At 44.3% G+C, this 23,820-nt stretch overlaps 1 protein-coding gene across 3 annotated transcripts; it reads right to left on the bottom strand.

Annotated features, from left to right (window-relative positions):
* Nucleotides 1-1,129: 1,129 nt before the first annotated feature.
* On the bottom strand, nt 1,130-22,412 carry AMTN (amelotin). Of its 3 annotated transcripts, XM_083592559.1 has the most exons (12): nt 22,151-22,412; nt 17,235-17,298; nt 14,482-14,550; nt 11,895-11,939; nt 10,889-10,945; nt 9,358-9,441; nt 7,948-8,040; nt 6,881-6,940; nt 4,770-4,865; nt 3,878-3,913; nt 2,408-2,434; nt 1,130-1,597 (listed from the first exon to the last, which is right to left on the bottom strand). In XM_083592559.1, the coding sequence occupies exons 3-12, from the start codon at nt 14,533-14,535 to the stop codon at nt 1,148-1,150; spliced, it is 1,002 nt and encodes a 333-aa protein (XP_083448685.1). In that variant the 5' UTR covers nt 14,536-14,550; nt 17,235-17,298; nt 22,151-22,412; the 3' UTR covers nt 1,130-1,147. The 3 variants fall into 3 exon arrangements, with proteins under 3 accessions (XP_083448685.1, XP_083448684.1, XP_083448686.1); XM_083592558.1 differs by lacking the exons at nt 17,235-17,298; nt 22,151-22,412 and adding an exon at nt 14,644-14,738; XM_083592560.1 differs by lacking the exons at nt 17,235-17,298; nt 22,151-22,412 and adding an exon at nt 14,644-14,738 and having other exon boundaries at nt 7,948-8,037.
* Between the last annotated feature and the right edge of the window lie 1,408 nt (nt 22,413-23,820).

The raw sequence follows: 23,820 nt of genomic DNA, 5'->3' as shown, positions 1-23,820 counted from the left end.
TGGAAAAATTTCTCATTCCCTTTAATATGATTAAAACCTTCAGCTGGAATAGCACACTAAATTCAAGCCCAATCACATGCCTCTGAAAAGATATTTATTGACTTATTGTTTATTATGCATTGCTGCCAGAAATTACTATCAGATGCAATATGGCACAATGAGGAAAGGGACATTTGTGGCACACTGTTCACCAAGTCATGTCAAATCGTGAAATATAATGAATGTGTTCTTTGATGACCAGTCTCTCATTATCTGATATCTTCGGCAGGATACATTTATCTCCCATGAATTTATAATTTGGTGTTTTTTTGGCTTTGCATCATATAAGAAAGTGGATGAAGCATTGTTTCAAGTCTTAACCCTAGCAGGCAGGAACTGGCATGTGGCCCCTGCAGACTTAGTTGAAGACAAAAATAGCACAGAGGACATCATGCACCCACTTTTGTACTTTAAATGGCACCCTTTTACATGTGATTTGGGCAGTTCCTATGTTTAAAAACTCACGTCTTCTTCCCACATGTGTAATTTGGCCATTAATCATTTATCACAGTAGCCGCTCAGTATATGGAACTTGTTTGCAGGCTACGGATCTGTGCTTCCAATGAATTATTGCACAGTGTCTGGAAAAGGGAAAAGGGAGATTCTGGTTGCCTTCCCTAAATGGAACCTCTGCATGTGAAGATTCCTCCCTGTATATAAGAGAGAATCGTTATGAAAAAGGATCTCACTGTAAAGAGGCATGAAACTAAATAAAAAGATTCTCACGATAATCTTTCTTAAAATATTTAACACCCAACTCAACCCCTCGTCATTAAGATCTAGAGCCGGAATTAAAAGCTGCTAAGCATTGTTAAAAGAGAATTTCCCTTTCTGGAATGGGAATTCCCAAATTTTCCAACTAGTAAGGTTGTATCCAACTAAGACCCACTAAAGTTGAGGGGCCTAAGTTACTTGTGTCCATTAATGTCATTGGGTCTCCTCTAAGTAAGATTAATGTTAGATACAATCCATAATGATTATTATTTTTTCAAAAAACAAAAAATCCTCCAACCACCCCTAGCCCAAATTTTAACTCAGTTACTACACACGTTAGCATCTGCATACGATATACAATATACAGAAGACATGATAATTGAGAGGTCTCCCTTTATGGTTCTTTCAATGGCTTACTCGCCACAGTGCTTAATGGCACGTAGCTGTCTCCTCTCACATGTGACCGAGACAGATTGTGCTGCTGCTTCCCATTATTGTCCTTATCAAGTCTTACGAGAGAGGTAGGCGGTTCCCGGAGTTCACTCGGCTCCATATTCATGCCAGCAGTTGGTTCAGCAAACACACCATTTGTCACAGGGCCTGGCTGTCTGAAGCCCGAGGGGGTTGGGTATAACCCGCTTGCAACCTCGCTCAGACCATCACTTGCTGTTGGAGAAATCTTCTGGATGGCTGCTGCTGTGCCCTCTGGAAATGGTAGGTTGCCCTGATTAGAACCAGCCTGGTTTGCTGGAAGAAGATCTTCTTGACCTTCAGGAAGGGCCTGGCCCAAAGGAAAGAATCCTCCTCCAGGGACTAGAACCCCAACAATCTGCGACTGTGGTGGCTACAAAGGGAGAAGACAAGCAATAGAACACTTGTCAGGATGTCTGACGACTAACATCAACATCACAGAGAGCCTCTTTGGACATTAGAGAAAGAGAAAGGAAGGAGGAGGAGGAGAAATGTATCCACAGTGCTTGAGTTGGAACTTCTGCATCTCCCTCAACCCCATGGTGAGATGGGAGAATACCAAATTCTGCTCCAAGAAAAGCTGGATTTGGTGACGGGTGTACTGTCATGCACATGAACCTTTTTTTGTTTTGGCAAGCCTACCCACACATCAATCCTTGTTAGTTATTATTGGGCCAGATCCAACTAACAGAAGCCCCTTTACATTCCAGTCTTTTGGTCAGAGCCAAAAGAGGGCGAGGCCAGAGTGTGAGGGTGTGGCCAGAGTGGGTAGTCACACAAACCCACACCAGGAAGTTGCCTAGAGTGTGTTGTACCTAGAGCATCATCACGTGGGGATGGGGAGGGGATGGGGAGGGGAGGCCAAGGGAGAGTTCCAAGCTGTCCAGTTTTGGCCCTCAGTCCAGAGTTTTCATATACCTTGACTAAATGCTTCCTCACATTCAAAACTAAAACTAAAATACTCAGGGATACCGAGTCCTGAAACCAAGACTAAATTCTGACACACCCTCCCCCCCCCTTGACCCAGGATCTTGGAATGGGTGCTTCATTGTTCTCTTATGTAGTGGAGGCCACAGAAGTAAGGGGGCCACACTAACAGGGTGGGCTTGAAACACCTCGGTGGTGATTGCTGACCAACTATTTTGAGAAATGAATATAAGAAATTAAGGAGCGAGCTACTTACCATTTCTTCAGAACTGAGCACTGCACCCTAGAGACCCAAAAAGGAGAGGGGTGAGGTAAGTAAAAGCTAAATTTGCAGAAATATTTTTATATATTTCTAAATGATATCTTTAAGAAGGTACACAACATACTAACACCAGCAGGCTTTGTGGTTGTTGTTTATTTCATTTAGGAGTAGTTTGCCATGAGGCATCCCAAAAGAAATTTACAATATGCCAATAACAGATATGAAACTATTCAGTATATAAAAACAATAGAAATGGTGTGTGGGTGTGGGTGTACACACACACACACACACACACACACACACACACACAAACACACACAAATGTCTATTCAAATTCAATGCCAACTGGGTAGTATTGGTAGTAATAGTAGCCTAGTAGTCTTATGAGGCAAATTACTTTATGGCAGAGGCAACGTACAAAATGGACTTCCTTGTTCACAGCTCGGTCTGTCAACAAACGTAGCCACTATGCAACACCACCAGTTCCTAGCTCTTTAGCACACATCTACGCCATCCTGTATCTGCCTCTGTGTGATTCTGTGCAGGTTTCATTGGAATTAAAACACCTTGCCAGATCCAGGACAGAGAAATAATCCCCATGCTTTCCACTTGTGTGTTTCTCTCGAGAGCAAAACGTGGGAAGGAAGCGGCCTCACATTGAGCCAGACTGTTGAGCTCATTATTTTGTATCTTTCCCAACCCTACCCAGAGATTCTGGGGGAATGAACATGCAGCCCTCTGCTTGCGAGGAAAATGTTCTGTGACTAAGCTACATCTCCCCTTGCTATGAGAATGAGCATCTCTAATAAGCTAGAGCCATATTCCCTCACGCAATTAACAATAATGTCAGATTCTAGGAGAATGAGGGAGGTGTTCATGGTGAGTTCCGGCTCCTCTTTTTCTAGAAAAACAGCATCGGACGTCCCTATTTTTCCCAGTGAAATATTGGAGGGTGGGCAGGGAAAGCGAGGCCATGGCCATTAGCCTCCCCCCCCCCCCCCCGCTACCATACCCCTTGCTAGGCCATGGGGGAGCTAAATCATGCAGGGAGCCTATATGTGTAGTACAGGTTCACCAGACCTTCCACCAGCATGTGGAGAGTAGATATGGCAGGGAATGTGAGGTCACTCCTTTCCCTCACCCAACTGCTAACTAGGTGCAATGAGAGAACAGGGCAGTGATGAGGACCCTATGGTGCTTCAGATGTTGTTGGACTACAACTCCCATCGGCACCAACAAGCATTGCCAAAGGTCAGCAATGATGGGAACTGCAGCTCAGCAATATCTGACAGGCGTTCACCCCTCATTTTTCAGGCAAAAAGAAAAAAAGAAAGGGACAACTATACTTCAAGAGCCCAAGAAATTCAGAGTGGATGTCCGATGGATGGGGTATAAATATTATTATTATTATTATTATTATTATTATTATTATTATTATTAAAATAATTTTGTCTAACTTCTTACCTGTGGCCCCATTTGCGCAACTATAATTGGAAGCATCTGCAAGAAAAGTTGTCATAATTGGTACCTCCTTGACAAATCTAAAATACGCACCATACTTTTAAAGCACATTTCCTACCCAAGGATCCTGGAAGCTGTAGATTACCCCTTACAAAGCTACAAGTAATCACAGAAGTTATTGGGACATTATTCTCATTTGCATTCCAGTTTCCAATCTCTAGCTGTGCTGTCTTATCTAGAAGGGTGAGTGCTGTTTTTTTAGTGTTGCACCAGTATCTCTTCACTAGCACCAACATAAATTCCCAAATCGCGAAGGGTGAATAGTGTAGACACTATTAGCCGCCATCCTTTGCTCACCTTGGAGCAGACTTATAATAGGTTTGCACCATTAGTATGTTTACAGTGCCATCTTATAAGTGCATGCTCAGAGTTAAGTGGGATTTACTGCCAGGTAATCAGAGCTATGGTTTTCCCAGTAGTGATGTATGGAAGTGAGAGCTGGACCATAAAGAAGGCTGATCGCTGAAGAATTGATGCTTTTGAATTATGGTCCCATGGACTGCAAGAAGATCAAACCTATCCATTCTTAAGGAAATCACCCCGGAGTGCTCACTGGAAGGACAGATCCTGAAGCTGAGACTCCAATACTTTGGCTACCTCATGAGAAGAGAAGACTCCCTGGAAAAGACCCTGATGTTGGGAAAGACTGAGGGCACAAGGAGAAGGGGACGACAGAGGACGAGATGGTTGGACAGTGTTCTCAAAGCTACTAACATGAGTTTGACCAAACTGCGGGAGGCAGTGGAAGACAGGTGCGAAGAGTTGGACACGACTAAATGACCAAGCAACAAATCTGGTATGAGATTGCAGCCTCAAAGTGCTATAAAATACTTACCGATTGGGGTGGCAGCAGCTGTTGTGGCATAGTTGTTCCAACGCCCGCTACAGGCAGCGTCTGAGGAAGTGTCAATGCCCCCAACAGGATAGCAAGCTATGTGAAAAGAAATAAGGGTTTGAAACTATCAGGGACAAATACAGAAAGAGAAGAAATGCTCCATTTGAAATGAATTATGTAAAATCTGATTAAAATTTCTCAGAACCATAAATATTTTAATTCCAAACACAGCAGATGACAGGGACATGAGCTTTGTTGCCATAGCAGAGGCCTTCAGCCCAGGCCAGCTCATGATGGGTAAGCAGGGCAGCCACAATACTGCCAAGACAATGTTGAGTCCGTTTGAAGAATGTCGTTTGCATCATTTGACAGGCAGCGTGCAGACCTTCCAAGTGTCCCTATTTTCCAGGGACAGCCCTGTATTTACAGAAGCCAACCCAGTTTCTGATTTGATCCCAGAATGTCCCACTTTTCCTTAGGATGTCCCTATTTCCATCAGCAAAATATGGAGTTATGTGACCCCCAAGCCAAGGAGTTATGTAAAAATACAACCTGAAAGCAGCCTTGTACAGTGGTACCTCGGGTTATATATGCTTCAGGTTACATACGCTTCAGGTTACACACTCCGCTAACCCAGAAATAGTGCTTCAGGTTAAGAACTTTGCTTCAGGATAAGAACAGAAATCGTGCTCCGGCAGCGCGGCAGTGGGAGGCCCCATTAGCTAAAGTGGTGCTTCAGGTTAAAAACAGTTTCAGGTTAAGAACGGACCTCCGGAATGAATTAAGTACTTAACCTGAGGTACCACTGTATAGAGAAGTTTTTTTTGTTTTTTTTAAGTGTTTAATGTTTTGTTATGTTTTTATGTATGTTAGAAGCTGCCCAGAATGGCTGAGGCAACCCAGTCAGATGGGTGAGGTATAATGAATGAAATTATTATTATGGAATAGGAAGTTCCTGTTTTCATCAGAGAAATGTTGGAGGGTATGAGTGTGTGGCCTCAACCTGAAGCCCTGAGAATTGGGCACTGGCTTTTTTTACTCACAGCACCAACCACAGTTTGGAACAGGGAACTACAGCAGACAGAAACCTCTGAGAAGAAGGTGTCAGTTTAGGAGCAGATCACCATGGGACATTGGAAGCCCTTTGGTTGTTCTGTTGCACCTGTGCCTCTGGTGATCCATAGATCCTCTTCCACTTGCCTGCTAAACGGGGGCACACAGGGCCAAACACCATTTTACTTTATCTGCAGCGTTTTAAAAAGTGTGCTTTGACTTTGAAGACATGGAGTCCCGTTTTAGACAGGCAACCTATGTGAGGTTCCTGCTGAAAATTCCCTCTCCTCTCAGCTGTTATTTGGGGGCAAAAAGCAGCTGGGTGGAGGGTGCTGCTCAAGCAGGGAACTGATAGAAACTACATTCTGGATTAGGGCTGTTTTCCCTCAAAATACAATCTTCAGCAGTTCAGTTCAAGAAAGAAAAAAAGAAAAATTCACAACATTTATCAGAAAATTGTTTTCAGAGAAATTTCATTCCAGCTTGAACCTGACCATGAGGTCAGTGGGTGGGCAGAGCCAGCACACTAGTTTCCTGGCAGATGAGTCACTGCCGCTTATTGGGACAGTGGCAGGGAGGTTGCGGGAGCACCGGATTGGCTCATCTGGCCCATTTGCCCTGCACCCAGGTCTCTGGCACCTTGCCCCTCCCCTCCCCCTCTTTGTAAGCACCAGCACCTGCTGCTACAGGGTTGGGAGATATTATATTTTGTGTGTGTGCGTGTGTATTTCTTAGAACCCCAAAGAGCAACAACTTTAACAATTCAAAAAAGAAAAGAAAGTCATTGACAGTGGCTTGAAAGAGAGATGTACCAGAAAAATTGGGACACATCGTGCTTATGACATTATATTTTGACTCTTTTAGATAAATAGAAGTTCTGTAATAGGAGCAGCAATAATGGTGTCTTATTACATCAGAACACCTTCAGGTATAACAAAACTTCCTATAGAGCAAAACCAGAATGGTTTCTTCAATTTCTTTTTGTTAAAAAAATAATAATCTTGCAGTGATGAAACCAAATATAGAACATGGCATGCTTAGGAAGAAAAATAACTTACAGAATTAAGGTCCATTGGGAGCATCTGGGTGAATGGTAGTATATTATAGCCAGGAAAGTTCTGTAACACAAAAATGACTGAGGTTTTTTAAAGTGATTTATGCAAAAACATTGAAAGTCATTGTATATAATACATTTGCTAGGCAGAATATTACTTTGTATTCTAATGTTCAAGGAGTATTCTGGATATCAGAGCAGTGTTTGCTGCTCTGGGAACTTTTCTAGGCTGCGGAATAGGAGAAATCATTCAAATCAATAATAGCAGCTCTAGAATATTTAGGTTAGCCCTTAAAGATCAAACCATTTGAAATCTCATTTTTAAGACTTACTGTTGAGTGACTTCACAATGAATGTTTCACAACAGTGAAGAACTGATGGCCTGTTTCACATACCACGTTAAGTGAAACCATGGCCTAGCATGACTGTACTAACATGGGGATTCCTGCTGCTGATGTTCTCCTCTACAGTTGTTTTGCTGCTGAGCTGCACTGCACTGCAAATAAACCATAGCTTGGCTTATCATGTCATCTAAACATGGGCTTGTGGTTTAGCCCTCTACAGACTAACTATGAGCTTTAAGGTTTGTCCTGTGGTTTATGGCTTGTGGAGAGAGTCTGGGAGAGCTACATCATGAGCACAGGTTCAGAAGACATCTTAAGCCAAACCATGGCTTAGCTCAGCACAACAGGAGAATGGAATGAAGTGGCTGAGACCTCAACACACATGTGCTTAGCCATGGTTGGCTCGTTGTGATGTGTCAACCAGGCCAATGTATCCTTCAGTTTTATTTAAAAACACTGGAAAAGGTAAAACAAGGTCCTAGAAGAAGGTAATAGGAGGAGGACCTCCAAATGTTGCATCATCCCCAGTAAGCATAGCCTATGGTCAGGGATGGTGGGAGCTGGAGATGAACAACATCTGGACTATATGCTGAAATAAAGTAATTCATGGACTATATGGAGAAATAAAATAAAATAATACTCAAATCTCTGTTACAAGTTAGAAAAGCACAATGCATTTCTGATCTGCTTTTAAGATGGCACATAACCCTTTAAGAAGCTTCCTTACTTGCATGTTTGGCCCTCCCAGTTCTGATGGGTTTTGTGGGAAATTGGAAGTAACTGGGAAATTTGCAAACGTCCATTCAAGTGGAGCAACCTGCTAAAGGGTGACAAAGAATCACATTGATCAACATGCATTTAATAAATATAACCTGGAAAGCTGGTTATGCTGGAACAGATGGACAGTGCAGTCCACTCATAATTCAATAGGAGTTAACCCCATTGTGTACAGAATTTTAGCCAGAGTAAATACACCAGTGTGGTGTAGTGGTTAAGAGCGGTAGATTCGTAATCTGGTGAACCGGGTTCGCGTCTCCACTTCTCCACATCCAGCTGCTGGGTGACCTTGGGCTAGTCACACTTCTTTGAAGTCTCTCAGCCCCACTCACCTCACAGAGTGTTTGTTGTGGGGGAGGAAGGGAAAGGAGAATGTTAGCTGCTTTGAGACTCCTTCGGGTAATGATAAAGCGGGATATCAAATCCAAACTCATCTAATATGGATAAGCATAGTTTGAATCAAGATATTGGGCATGAGATATGTCAAATTTATCTCCCATATTCTTAGTTGAAATCTGAGCCAGAGTCAGCTGTGGTGAAAAGTCTTTGTACGTAATCCCAAACACATTTATTCAGAAGTAGGTCCAGTGGAAAAAGATGAGACTAAGGAAATGACTTCAAAACAAGGGTATTTAGCTCTGAAACACACAAGAGCAAGAGCATTTGGGACTCTCGAGGTCCATTAGTCCCAGTTCTGATTCTGAATAGGATTGACCCACCAGTCCTACACTTGCTGCTGCAGGAATGTGAACTAGTATTGCCACAGACCCAGAATCATCATTATTCTTGTCAGTCCATAGACTGACCCCTTCATGTGCAGTACAGAGGGACCTAGCTGGAACCACTTACTTGGGTTTAAGAAAATGTATTTCTAACCACCTCACTTCCTCTCTGCACAGTCAATTTAGTAGCACAAATAACACCAGCGGTAAGAGAGAAATGTCTTCCCATTCAGCGCCCAGATCTCTTTGTCTTGAACCACACAGAGCAGATGTATATGCAGCCTTCCATAACAGTAACAGAAGCCTCATCTGTGAAGGCAGTCAGGCACCAGACTCCCTCTAGAATGTGAGCCATTATATCAAATCTGCCTGCTGCAAACTTTTCTCATTTTTGCCCTCAAACCATAAGGCCTGGGACTTCTAAGCTCCTTGCTTTCAGCCCACCTGCAGCATCTTGTTTAATGGACCTAGCCAGACCAGTTCCACTGGGTCATTCCCCCATGAGCCAGAAGGCCTGCAATTTGCAGTCGAGCAGCTGGCATTGATTTCTCTGTCTGCACTTCTAAAATAGCGGTACCCACTACCATGGAAACGCATTACACAACACTGACTTGTGAGATGAATTATTTCCAGCTTACCTCATTGGGCACCTGGTTTACTGATGGATTCTGATCTGGAACCAGCTTTGCTGGAGGCAGTCCAGGCCCCAATCTTGGCCTTTGCTACCATCAAGGAGGGAACACAAATTAAGGATGAAGTATGCAATTTGAACGTTGTTTTTATTTTATTTTATTTTAAGGATCAGGTTTATGTTCTCTTATTGCTTCAGCTCTAAAAGAGAGATGGCCTCTGTTCGAAATAAAGAAAAGCACTCCCAAAGTGTTGCTACTGCTCCAAGATTTTCTCTTTCTAATGATGAAATTAATTCTATATTGCACTGAGGTTGTACTAGTTAGCCACTGATACCTGTTGGAAGATCCAGTATGGATTGCCTTTGGTTGAGTCTATGTCTTCCTTCCTCTTTCCTTCCTATCCATTGCTGTTCTGGGCTCCTGTTTTGTTAACTTTGATATCGGTTAGTTTTGTGGTCTTTTATGATTTTAATATAAATTGCACCTGTTTTTATTGTGATATTTTTGTAACTTGCCCTGAATCATTTGGTGAAGAGCAAGCTATTACTACCTATCATCTATCATCTATCTATCATCTATCTATCATCTATCTATCTATCTATCTATCAATCATCTATCTATCTATCTATCTATCTATCATCTATCTATCTATCTATCTATCATCTATCTATCTATCTATCTATCATATTTGGGTGGGAAGTGTATCAGAATGTTTGCAATTCAGTATCTGTGGATCTGTGAAGGACAGCAATGCTGTCAGTTTGGCTGGGGTTAAAACCACACATCAGCTTCTAGGGACAGAAATAGCTTTACTGGGGATGCTGAAGATTGGGAGGAAGTCCCATAAAGTAGAGAGAGAGCAAGAGGCTCAGAGATAAGGATACTGACAGAAGTCTATTTGAGTAGTGGTGCCAAATGTCCCTTTGAGGCAAGAATAGACTCCATTAGTTCTCCTGGATTATAACATGTGCAGACACTCTCCTATTTGTCTCAAAAAACCACCTGGGTTTTGGAAGCATTTCTACCATGTACTCAAAAACCTTGAAATGTTCACAATAAACACTAGCAAAACTCAGAATATAGACACCCTCCCCCATTACTCCCCTCCTTATTAGTTCTGCACCTCCCTCACTGAGCAGAACCTAGCCTTGGTTGCCATATGCAGCTGAGGATTGTGGGTCTTGTACTCAGTCTCCAGCTGCAAAGATTAGAGGTGCTGTCCAAGCCCAAATCTAAGTTAGGAGAAGCTTAAAGTGGGCTTTGCACAACTTGAAGTGGGACAGCCTTGTCTGACAAGGAATTGTTGGCATTCCAAGCTCCCTCTACTCCATTTCTCATTCCACTGCCATTTGACCTGGATGCTTCTACTGAGCCATCAAATTGGCCTTGCACACAGGAATACAGAACTAAACTTATGACCTAATTCTGAAGCAGTTAAAGATTATCTTGAGAAGTCACATTCACAAGAACAATGCAGTTAAAACTTAATTTTTCTTTCCCAACTTGTTGCACCTCAATTACTTTGCTTTTAAGGTACCTGTGTTTGCTGTGGATTGTTCCCCATGGCTTTGTATCTTTGCATCAGTCGTAGTATCTGAGGATTGAATTACAGAACAGTTTCTTGCAAGTGATAAATCTGAATTATTCATCATTGGAGAAGTGATGTAGACTATTCATATACTATGATATATAGTAATTTGCTTTCCCTTGTACTGTGGATGTTTTCCTATACACACATGTACTTAAGCTTGGGAGGCAGTTTATTTTGACTGAAAACTATTCAAAATGTCCACAGCAGTTAAACAAAATAGAGTGTTTCGATGAAGACTTTTAGGAGATGTTCGGATTGGTACAAAAGGAGGAAAAGAACAAAATGGCACAATAACACCCCCCACACCTTCACCAGCCCTTATGGAACATTTGTCACCAGAGCTGATAGTACATCAGAGAAGCCAAGTATTTGCAGGAAACACAAAACTCCTGAACAGAGGTACTAGCTTGCGAGGGCAATGCGGGGGGGGGGGGGGAGAACAACATCACAACTGCAAGGACACAAAGTTATGCATTCTTTTAACTTTAAATGAGAGTGTCTTGCATCGTTTCTAAATGAGGGAAAATAGAATGAAAGGGTTAGATAACCCAGGTCTGTCTTCCGCATACTCTGCAAATAGGAACCACAGTCTAATTCCCACAGAGATCATCTGTTCAGCTTCCTCTACTGAGCATTCGCCCTCAAATTCACCCCAAAGTGCACTCTGGCTTAGTGCTGAACAGTGCCAAACCTTGAGAAACAGGCCCACCTCTGCTTTGGCCAGAACTAATAGTTTGGGGGGGGGCGGCTGAGGCTGAGGAGCTGCCAAGGGAACCCAGCAACTCACAATATGTATATAGGGGGAAGAATCTGTGCCGGTCTCCAGCATCACTGCCATCTTGATAGGCATTTATCTAGCTAATTATCCAGCTTGTAAAAGCGAGGAGGAAATACATAGTTTAAAAAACGCTTTCCTAACAATACAAAGCATGCACACAACCACACTGCTTACCTCTCTGCTGTTGCTTGTAGCAAGGATTCTGCCCATTTGGTTCACCTAAGGAGGAAGCAAATGCATTCCAGATGAAGTACACCAAAATGGATTGGCGTTGCAAGCCAATCAGGCGCCTGGGGTGGTGCGTGTGCCCTGTGCCCAGGGCAGGGCCAGCTGCCCACTGGGCAGAGCGAGCTGGGGCAGGATGCTCCATGGGGCTTCCAGAGTCTGCCTGCCTCCTCCCACTCAACCGCCCTACAGCTGAGGGGGAGGCAGTGGGCAGACCGCTTGGGGCAGCGCGAAGCCTGCAGGTGCACAAGCCACCATGTCACTCCCAGGAGAGACGCATGGCTCAGGCGTGCTGCAGGCACGCGGTGAGTGCCGCCCTGCATTTTGTCACCCCCCCCAGTGGTGACACCTGTGGTGGACCGCCCCCACCGCACTCCCCTTCCTCTGCCACTGGCATTGCATTTCATTCGCTTTTCCTATAACAATTACCTAGTTCATTTTTCTAGGTTCATTGCAACCTACTCAAAATGAAATAATGGTAATGCAGTAGTTCCTGAATGCTTATGATTGATAGGTCATGTCGCACCAACTGCTTGGGCAGTGCACCGTTTACCGCAATGCATCAGGGTAGTAACATCTCCCCAGCACCATAGCTTGAAGTTTCAGAAGTCTACAGAAACAGAACACAGATCTTTCTGCGCAATGAGATGGGCAGAGATCAAGCATCAGCAGAGCTTTGTGAGTTGCAGCATTATATTTATGGCATAAATTTGCACATAAAATTCACTACTCTGCGTTTGCCAGGTGCATCTGCACTGAGCTGCTGCTGAACTTTTTAGTGTTGTGTTTACATGTGTAAATATTGTTACTCTAAGGGAATATACACGGAACTGCTTATTCTTTCTTGGGTATTGTTTCCAAGCGTTTAAAAATCTCTCCAAGGCCTCTGGTAAAGGATTCACAACCTCTGCTACCCAGTCCTGCTTTAAACTGGAGACATTCAGGGGTTGAACCTGGCACATAGCAGAATGATCTATCCTTGGAGGACTAGGGTTGCCATATTTCAAACCATGAAAATGTGGACAGAAAGGTTGTTGAGGTTTTTTTTATCAAAACCGCAAACAAAATTAACGTTTCTGAACTATTTTTTATGGGAAATCAGCAAAAACGACACACTGCCAACATCGGTTGCCAGATGTCTGGATTTTCCTGGACATTTCACCAATTTTCGCCCAGACACTGCTGCTGACTACGGTATTTCAAATATCTCTGGGAAAGTCCAGACATGCAACTCCAGGTAAGATTCATACAGGATACAGATGCCTCAAAAAGCAAGGTTGAGAGCACTTCTCTGTGTGGGTAGCTCTTTCTCATACATAAAAGTAAGCTTTTAGAATTTCCTTTGAAACCGATGCATGTCCCTAATGTTAATTCAGGATTTACATATTATTATTATTATTCAAAAGCCAAATGTGTGTCAGCTATCAGAAGTTTGGGAAACACAGAAATGGCACAATCAATTCACGTAGTGCTTTGCAAACTAACATGAGCAATGAAAGGCAAGCAGCTGCCTTTAGACAAAGGAAACCTTCCACCTCAGGCAGCTGATTTGGGACACCACAAAAGGGCAGCAAACTGTTAGTTATTTAAATTGTTGTTGTTGTTGTTGTTGTTGTTGTTGTTGTTGTTGTTGTTATGCCTACCCTTGAATTAAGCAAGCCGGCAATCTTTCCTCTGCATATAAATCTTTCTAAACCTTCTCATTCTCTGAAAATGTACACATATACCCCTTACTGTCTGCTTGGCTCACTTGAGAAATGAAAATGAGTATTTCTCAGTGAGCTAGAGCTCTGAAAATGGGCACACGTAAAGTTCAGTGGACCCCAATTACTACAACCCCCCCCCCTGAAAGCAGGACGTTTCTATGTCTCGCCTTCAAATTGGGGTGTGTGTGTGTTACAAATTGTAACCCATGTGGTTAAGGTATTTTGCCACACAGAAAGCACACACATAGTCTGGGACTAGTTAGCAGGAAAAGGCTGAAAAGAAAGACATTCACAGGCCTGCCCCCAGAAACATTATACCCCCGCTGCTGAAAATACTTTCAGAAAGCTAGCATGTAGCATAGGCAAAGCCCATTGCAGTCTCCTGATTACTAGCACAGTGTGAAATTGAGACATTTGTAAGTCTCTCCCTAGGAAATGGGGGGGGGGGGAGATAAGGGTACACACACACACACACACACACACACACACCCAAAAAATACTTCCAACCAACTGAAATTTGGTATGTGCAAATGCTGATTACAAAAAAAAGAAGTCTGAAAATGAACATTTTCACACCTAAGCGTCAACATTTGGAGCATGAAGTTGCCTCCTTTTTGGTAAAGCATTGCAGCACAGAGGAAGCCAAGTTGCATGTGGGATGGTGAATTTCACTGCCCCTGCAGGCTTGGATTTAGGGAGAAGCATGCTGTGCCATTATCAGCTAGAAGCCCAGAGCTATGCCGTACATTAAGTGTACCTTGCTGTAGCTTGCTAGGTATGCATGCGTCTTACCAAAACAGCCAAGCTTGAGTAGATTAAAAGCTACTTACTGGTAAAGAGATTGCCAGCCCCAGAAGAGAAAGGAGTAGAATTACAATCTTCATATTTCAAATTGGTACCTGCATGAAAGAATCAGAAATGAATTTTTTCCCCCACTGTCTTTCATTATTCACATTGCAAATTTCAACCTTGGCATTACAAGGAATTCTTACCATGTGCTTGTATGGCAAATTCAGACGAAACAATGGCTTGGTCCTCCTGCTGCTTTGTTGAAGCTCTTTCCCCAGCTGCTGAAGACTTTTTGGGATCTGCCAGTCTCCTGCATGGAATTTAAAGTCTCTTCCAAGTGGGCAGTGATCAAAGCCGAACCCACACACAGTCATTTGTGTTTCACGCAATGCCCAACATCTTATTAGCAGCAAGTATCATTATGTCACAGAAAGTCTGTGGTTATTGAGGGAAGTCTTTTCTCACTGAGGTGGAACACACATGGAATGAGCTAAACCAAACCAGACCCACTTCTCTGAGGGGTGGAACAGAGCTGCCTCTGAGAGAAGGCAATTGACCACCATCACCCCACTTTCAGATCACATGTCATTATTCCTCAGGAGCACCCATGTTGTTGTTTGTTGTTGTTTAGTCATTTAGTCATGTCCGACTCTTCGTGACCCCATGGACCAGAGCACGCCAGGCACTCCTGTCATCCACTGCCTCCTGCAGTTTAGTCAAACTCATGCGGGTAGCTTCGAAAACACTGTCCAACCATCTCGTCTTCTGTCGTCCCCTTCTCCTTGTGCCCTCCATCTTTCCCAACATCAGGGTCTTTTCCAGGGTGTCTTCTCTTCTCATGAGGTGGCCAAAGTAGCTTTGAGAACACTGTCCAGCCATCTCATCCTCTGTCGTCCCCTTCTCCTTGTGCCCTCAGTCTTTCCCAACATCAGGGTCTTTTCCAGGGAGTCTTCTCTTCTCATGAGGTGGCCAAAGTATTGGAGTCTCAGCTTCAGCATCTGTCCTTCCAGTGAGCACTCAGGGCTGATTTCCTTAAGAATGGATAGGTTTGATCTTCTTGCAGTCCATGGGACTCTCGAGAGTCTCCTCCAGCACCATAATTCAATTCACCATAATTCAATCCTCCAGCACCATAATTCATAATTCAGGAGCACCCATATCCTGGGTCAACTCGCTGGTTCTTCAGATTGATGCCCAACTTACAGAGGGGTCATGTACACTCAGAAGGCGCTTCTGCACAAACATTTCTAGGCTGCACACAGAATATTCAGAACACATTTAGAGCACATCTTGGGCATTGTAGTTAAGGGTGCTGCAAATTGTAGCTTTGCGAATCCTGAGAACTGTAGCTTACCTCTCACAGAGCTGCAGTTCCCAGCACCCTCAATGAACTACAGTTCTCTGGATTCTTGGAGGGGGCGAGAATGTGCTTTACATGTATGGTGTATGTGCAGCCCTAGCTGGGTGACAGATTACATGTGTTCTGCAAATGTGGTCCCTCTTCTGATTCATTCTCTGGGTCTGCATCCATATTGCCCCACCAGAGCCTGTGTTGTGGCACCTGCAAGCATCACTACATCCCTCCCCACCACGTGCCCATTAGGCTCGCTCCTGCCCTTTGTTCTCTTCCTGACATTTGCAGGGAGAGATCGGGTTTCTTCCCCAGTGTATGTGTGTGTTTTCCCTGGGGGGATCACAAAGGCAGCTGTGTTATTGGTCCTGGTGGTGGTGGTTGGGAGATGAACAGGAGAAATGAGGTATAAGCTGTGTCTTTGCTTCCTATGTGGTTCAGGAAGGGAGTAGAGAAGCAACAGAAGATGAATCGCTGCAGTTACTAAGAAAAGGCTGTGAGTGGGAGGACCAAAGGGATAGGAAGCCCAAGAGATGGGTAGTAGCTGGAGTGGGCTCGACAAAGGCTTCCTTGGAGGGTTTAATGGACTTTGCCCTTTTCTCTGGATTCTATGACACTACACTCCAAATCTCTAGACAACTTATCCAGAACTTTCATGCATATATTAAATAGTTTGGGGACAAGGTAGAAGCCTAAGGGTCTCATAAACCAGGAGTGGGGAACTGGATTTGCCTGGTGGACTGGATCCTAATCTCTCCCCTCCCCATGAATCCCTTTGACAGGTCGGTGTGGCCGTCAGAGATGCAGCATGAGGATGCAAGCCCCCCTGTCCAATTCCAATTTCAGTCTCAAAACCAGGCTGAGAGCCAGAATAGAAATAGATCCAAAAAAATTAGTGTCTTCCAGGAACACCTGAAGCTGAGGTGTCACGCATCTGACTCACAGATGGAATGTATAGGCCAGTAGTCATTTAAAATGGTGGGGTCAAAAAAGAGTTCCTTCTGCAATAGTCTTGCCATGCTTTTCTTCCAAACCTTTGGCACATTGCTTTCCTATAAAGAAGTGTTTATTGTCTTGCCCACCCAGCAGAACATGCTACCTCTGGTTACTTTAATCAGCTAGGCAAATGCCCTTACAACTCCGGACATTCTGAGCACATCCTTAGGCTGAACAAACTGAACAGTAACCATAGAAACAGAGGTGCATCCAGATACTCAACCATATATAGTGTCAGTTCAGATGAAATGCAAAGAGTTTTGCAAATTGGACACAGCCTAACCCCTACATATGTTTGGGTGGAAGTTAATGTCACTAAACTTAGTGGGAAGTGCCCAGAATAATAAATATATTTAGGACTGGGCCTAAAACTCCTATTTTTAGGTCATTCTCTCTCTTTTGAAATTCATTCTTTTACACGAGCAATACATTTCTAAAAATACATACGTTAACTCACCCACTTTTTCTGATCACCTCTTGATTTCATGCTTTCCTCCTTCCCCACCTCTCTCTTAATTACGCAAAGAAAGAAAAAGGAAACAAAAAGAATATTTATAACAAGTTACTTCTTGCACCAAACCTACACCTAATTCTGGAATTGGGTAACCTGACCATCATACCATAATTAATGGTTTAGACAAGGCAAAAATGTCCTCAAGATTATCTGTAGTAGAGGTGAACACAGCATCAGCAAAACAGAAATGATGGTTAATTAGATTGTGATAATATAGATGAAAATGACAGATCAACTGGTGGTATATAATTTTACTTCTCCAACTTTTCTCTACAGTGTGAAGAAACTAATGTTTCCCATTTAGGTTAAGAATTACATGTAATAAATGGGCTATTTTCAAAGTGTGCAGTAAGCAAAAATGTGATTCATAATAGACTTAGCATAAGTAGACATAATGAGCAAGAACCAATGCACACATTTGATTCAAAAGGTGCTCCTAATCCCATACTGATCTCCTAAAATAGCTTTGGATTTGTGCTGCCAGTTAAGGGCTTCCTGGTTGTCTGGTGACTAGTAATGTAACACCAAACTCACCTTGACTCACAACTGAAGTTGCCAAATATCAAAATCAGTTGGGCTGGCAGTGCAACATATTGAAAGGACACAATCCACACTTGCTCTTTATTCCTGGGTGTCTAAGGAGAATGAACTCCCCCTGCAGAACACTCCTAAAGAGAAAAAAAGCCTCCTCTTTTCTCAAGATAAAGCAGAGGTAGGTTCCAAAATCTTGCCGACAAAGGTCCGTATAGTTAAAGCTGATGTTCCAATACTTTGGCCACCTCATGAGAAGAGAAGACTCCCTGGAAAAGACCCTGATGTTGGGAAAGATGGAGGGCACAAGGAGAAGGGGACGACAGAGGACGAGATGGTTGGATAGTGTTCTCGAAGCTACAAACATGAGTCTGACCAAACTGCGGGAGGCAGTGGAAGACAGGAGTGCCTGGCGTGCTCTGGTCCATGGGGTCACGAAGAATCTGACACGCCTAAACGACTAAACAACAACAACAAGGTTCCAAAATGGGGAGAGCCTGCAGAACCCCCATTCTCTTATTCACATTTGCTGCTCCACATAAAGGAACCATTGATTCAACTCATCCTTTGCATGTCTGTGCACTAAAAATTTTATCTCTCCGTCCCTCTTCTATAGGGCTTGTTTCTCGTGGGGCTTGGCAACCTGGGAAGGAAGCCCATCTATGAGGAGGAAAACTCTGGTCCTAAACCTCTGCTGCCTTGTGGGACATCTTCAGGAGAAGAATAGGCTAAGAAGTAAACCCTACCCCAATCCAGAATGGAGTCCCTGAGATGGTTGGTTGGTGCCTTGAATGTCTCCTGGCAACTTCTGCAGCCGAGCTGGTACCACACGTATTGATCTGCTTTCCTTTGGACCACATCAGTGAGGTCGAGGGGGAGGTCTTGTCGCCTGGGCAGCCCAGGACCTCCATACACACTACCCAGGCTTCCACCCCAGAGAGGTCACTTTGGTGCTGCAGTTTGACTTCACCCCTGGAGGCACACTCCATTGTCTCTTCAGACAGATGGATGCTGACAATAACAACATTCCTGCTCCAACCCTAACCTCCTAGCTAGGCTGCTTCTATACCTCCATCTCCTAAGTCAGGTGTAGAGAACATTTGGCCCTCCAGATATTGCAGAACTACAATGATCATCAGGCCCTGCCAGCATGGCCAATGGCCAGAGATTATGACAACTGCAGTTCATCAACATCTGGAGGGCCAAAGGTTCCCCCGATACCTGTCCCAAGTATTTACCTAGGGTTTTAAGGCCTGGTTTTAAGGCTAATGTGGTGCCCCTCCAATGTTTTGGATTACAATTCTCATCATGTTCTACCACCAGTCAAGCTGGCTGGAATGGTGGGAGTCGGAGGCCAAAACCTCTGGAGGATACCACATCAATAATCCTGATTTATCCCTGTCCTCTGCACAAGGTGACACCACTATGCCACAGTAAGGATGTGCTGGTCCCGGGGGGTTACCGTGCGACGTGGTCCAAGTCCAGTCCGAGGTCGAGGGTGTGGTATGGAGGCTGTCCATCAAGGCTGAAGCGGGGTCCAAGGCAAGGAGTCAGGTGTGGTCAGAAACTCTGGCAGAAGAGCAGGACAGGGTGCCGGCAGGAACAGGCTACCAACAATTCTGCTCCCGCAACCTGGGACTGGGCTGGCCAGCTTTTATGTGCCCCGAGGCATAGGGTGGCCCTGGTCCACAGTTGACTCGCCTCTACTGGCCTGGAGGCGAGCACTCCTCCTGCGAGAACTTAGTTCCCCCCACCTCTCTGCCCTGAGCCTCTGCAGCTCAGGAGAGGCTGGGAGGGTTACTGGACCCAGAGGCAACCTCACCTTCCCCTGACGGGACTGATAGTGGAGCACCTGCAGGTAATGGGTCCTTGATCACCTCCGGAGCCAGAGCAGATTCAGCTGGAGTCTGCTCCTGAGGATCCGGCACAGGTGAGGGCCCTTCAGGTTCAAGCCCCAGCCCCGGCTCAGCTGGTCCTGGAGGCAGGGACTCCTGTGCAGGCTGGGATTCCTCAGGTTCAGCCTCTGAGTCCGAATCCCAGGCCATCACAAAGGATTTCAGAACAGTTCTATGATAAAGGGCCACTGGCAGAGAAAGGGGGTGCGGTGGGGGTGGTCCGCCCTGGGTGTCATCCCAGGGGGGATGAAATCGCCACGTGCACCCCCGGGAAGCTCGCCCCCGCTGCTAGCCCTGCACATGCTGCTCTGGGTACCGGAGCACCTAGCTCCTCCTCTGTAAAGGGCCTCCTTGCACCTGGTGTCAGGGCTAGTGCAGGTCAGCAAAGGGACTCAGAGATGAGCAGTAAAGTTGATTCTTTATTAAGGGAAACAGAATACAAACAGAGAAACCTATGGGCAAGACTGGCCCTGGTAAAGCAGTTGCCAGGACCGATGGTCTGTGCCTCCCACTTCCCCCAAAGTCTTCTCCACCATCCAGCTGTTTTCCCAGCAGTCTTAAACTCCATTGGGGAGCCCCACCCCCCGTGCTCTCTGCTCTGCTACATGCAAAACTCTCCCTGCTCTTGGAGACAAGGAAGGAGGGGAGCTGAATATACTAGGATCTGTAGGCTCCAGGGAATCTGTTCCAGCCTCAGCCCCCTCAGCCCCCTCAGCCCCAACCTCCTCCTCAGCTGTCTGTCCTATGTCTGCAGTGCTTTCTGCCTCTTCTGCTTCCTTTCTCTCACTCAAGCCTGTTGTTTGTTCAGCACCTAACCATTCTGGCCCCGCCCCCTTCATCCACTGACCTGTCTTCAGTGTCCCACCACCCCTCCCTTGGCTCTGAGCAGAGCTTTTTGTTCAGCTGGACTGAGCTGGAACAGTGTTCTGGCACCTCTCAGCTGGTCCCTGGAAGTGTGGGGAGAGACCTGACCAGCCTCAGCAAAGCCTGGCTGTGCTTCCAGCTCATGAGGAGACCCTCCCTGGAGCCTGAAGGGAACATTCTCTACGCACTCTGGAGAGGGTCTCCTCGTGAGCCGGAGGCACAGTGGAGCTTTCCTGAGGCTCTTCAGCCTCCCAGCCCAGCTAACAGCTGATGCAAGGGGGAGCCACACCTCAGCTAAGCAAACCCCCGTGCTGCTCCGGCTCATGTGAACCGGAGATGTAGGGGGCATATTAAGGTGTTCAGCTGAGGTGCGGAAGCATGTATGTTTTAGATATAAATCTCTGTTGAATTTTGAAATTCAGCTCAAACCCTAGACCTATTTGGGGGGTATCATTATAATTTAGCTCAGTCAGATGGGCATGGTACAAATAAAATTATTATTTCTTCAACCCTTAATATGTTAAAATATCTCTAAGCTGTGTGCCAAAACAAAAACCAAAAACACCTGGAGCAATAGCAGACAACTTAAATTATTACAGAAATGCACAGTTACATATACAGTGGTACCTTGGTTCTCAAACTCAATCCGTTCTGGAAGTCTGTTCAGCTTCCAAAACATTCGCAAACTATTGGCTGATTGGCCCCAGAAACAATGCTGACAGCCCAAACAGATGTTCGGCTTCCAAAAAAACATTTGCAAACCAGAACACTTACTTCCGAGTTTGCGGTGTTCGGGAACCGATTTGTTTGGGAGCCAAGCTGTTTGGGTACCAAGGTTGTTGTTGTTGTTTAGTCGTTTAGTCATTTCCGACTCTTCATGACCCCATGGACCAGAGCATGCCAGGCACTCCTGTCTTCCACTGCCTCCCACAGTCTGGTCAAACTCATGCTGGTAGCTTCGAGAACACTATCCAACCATCTCGTCCTCTTTCGTTCCCTTCTCCTTGAGCCCTCCATCTTTCCCCACATCAGGGTCTTTTCCAGGGAGTCTTCTCTTCTCATGAGGTGGCCAAAGTATTGGAGCCTCAGCTTCAGGATCTGTCCTTCCAGTGAGCACTCAGGCTGATTTCCTTCAGAATGGATAGGTTTGTTCTTCTTGCAGTCCATGGGACTCTCAAGAGTCTCCTCCAGCACCATAATTCAAAAGCATCAATTCTTTGGCAATCAGCCTTCTTTATGGTCCAGTTCTCACTTCCATACATCACTACTGGGGAAACCATAGCTTTGACTATACGGGCCTCTGTTGGCAAGGTAATGTCTCCGCTTTTTAAGATGCTGTCTAGGTTTGCTATTGCTTTTCTCCCAAGAAGCAGGCGTCTTTTAATTTCATGAACCAAGGTACCACTGTATTAATACAAAGTTACTAATATTTATATATAAATCAGCTCTCTCAGTCTCTGGCTTCTCACCCAGGGTCCAAATAAATTCTCAGCTCACCCAAAAAAATCTCACAACAAGAAGAGTTCTTGGAAAGTGTAGACATCACCCTAGTCTCTCACTTGCTTTTATGGCTAGACCCAAGATGGATGGCCCTTCCTCTGGCTGCTCACAGCTCTGTCCCCTTCAGCTGCGCTCTCCACACCCTGTTCCAGGTGCAGCAGGTTTGTTAAGTTTCCCAGGGGGTCCAAAGGATGGGCAAAGGCTCCCTCTCCACTAACAGCTCTTTCTTCCTCCTCTGTCCTCTCCTCCTCCTCCTCCTGCAGTTGCTTTGCTAAGAAGGGTTCACAACTGCAGGAGCCTGTACTGAAGTTCCAGCAGAACTAGGCCACTGAATCCAGGGTGCCTCAAACACTAGGACTGTATTGTGTGGCACTTGCTGTTGGATGATTCCGAGCAAGGCTGGATTTAGGTTTGATGAGGCCCTAAGCCACTGAAGGTAATGGGGCCCTTTATATATCCAGCTGTCCTTTGTCAACAACAAATTGCCGCTGTTTTTTGTGTTGAATATGTGCTATATGGTAATTTATGAACCTAAAGCCATTTGCACATAACAAAATATGTATTTTATCAAAGTAATTGTTGAAGTGTAATACAATTAAGAAGAAGTATATTAAGAGTGAAATGCAATTAAAAAGAAGTATATTAATAGTGAAATAATTATTCAGCTCTAACTTAAAATGTTTTTTTATTCATAACAAACTTAATAATGCAAACACATTGGCATTTGGCAATAACAAAGGTTCCTTTAGATACACAATTTACAAAGACTCATAATCTAGTCTCTAGAAACTTGCTATAACATGAAATAAGAATAGCAAACAAGTGATATTTTAGGAAGGAGGCTAGCAGGTTGGGCCCATTACTTACGTCAACACATTACTTACATCAACACATTACTTACATCAACCTACACAACACAAAACACTGTTGCTGTATGTACGTTTTATTTTATTTTTTTATCTTATATTTTGGAAATGTACATCCAGGTGTGTTTTTTTCCTTTAAATTTTTTGGGGGGCCCCAAGAGAGTGGGGCCCTAAGCTATAGCTTGTTTAGCTTATACGTAAATCCAGCACTGATTCCAACTCTGCACTGTCGGTTAAAATAGACTTCCTTTTCTCTGATTCTTGGTGAATGCAAGATACAAGTGCAAGATATGAACATCACACCTACTTCTAGCACCAAAAACAGCTCAAGGTATTATATTTGCCTTTCTTATATTCATTTAGAAGATTACTACTGATGTTTCCAATCGTTTCCTTACAATTCCTGATCTTAGAAATTGTGTTGAACTCAAAACAAATGTCGTTTATTTCTCTCTTATGAAGTTGTTTTTAAAATATAAAATAAAAAAAGATGCTATCCTGTAGTAGCTTGTGTTTTTCCTCCCTCTGGTGTCCATTTTAGGAAATACAGCAATCATGCCATTTACAAAGATCAGGTTGGCTATTGATTTGTTAGCTAGACAATTGTTTGATTGGTTCAGCTTCACTTATTAATGCAACATACCATCCAACCTATTTCATCTGTCACAGTTGATCTCACTGTTCTGTTGGTATACAACATGTTATGATTTTAATATGTGGTACAGAGATGTGAAGATTGAAGAAAACTATTCCGTGTTGGGTTTTTTAAGCCAGCACTTTACAAATCAGACACTGTGGTCAAAGAGTTTTGAACTTAAGCACTATTTAAGCACCATGTCAGCCAAGCACTATTTTTTAAAAAA

Source organism: Podarcis filfolensis, assembly GCF_964270895.1.
Source record: "Podarcis filfolensis genome assembly, chromosome: 17".
Taxonomy (NCBI): Eukaryota; Metazoa; Chordata; class Lepidosauria; order Squamata; family Lacertidae; genus Podarcis; species Podarcis filfolensis.
This window is presented reverse-complemented; position numbering and strand designations above follow the sequence as displayed.

Coding starts and splice junctions, on each gene's coding strand:
- AMTN (XM_083592559.1), bottom strand. CDS start 14,535: ATGAAGATTGTAATTCTACTCCTTTCTCTTCTGGGGCTGGCAATCTCT. Junction 8,041..9,357: donor TAAACCAGGTGCCCAATGAG/GTAAGCTGGAAA, acceptor GTCACCCTTTAG/CAGGTTGCTCCACTTGAATG. Junction 4,866..6,880: donor TCCCAATGGACCTTAATTCT/GTAAGTTATTTT, acceptor CTTTTCACATAG/CTTGCTATCCTGTTGGGGGC.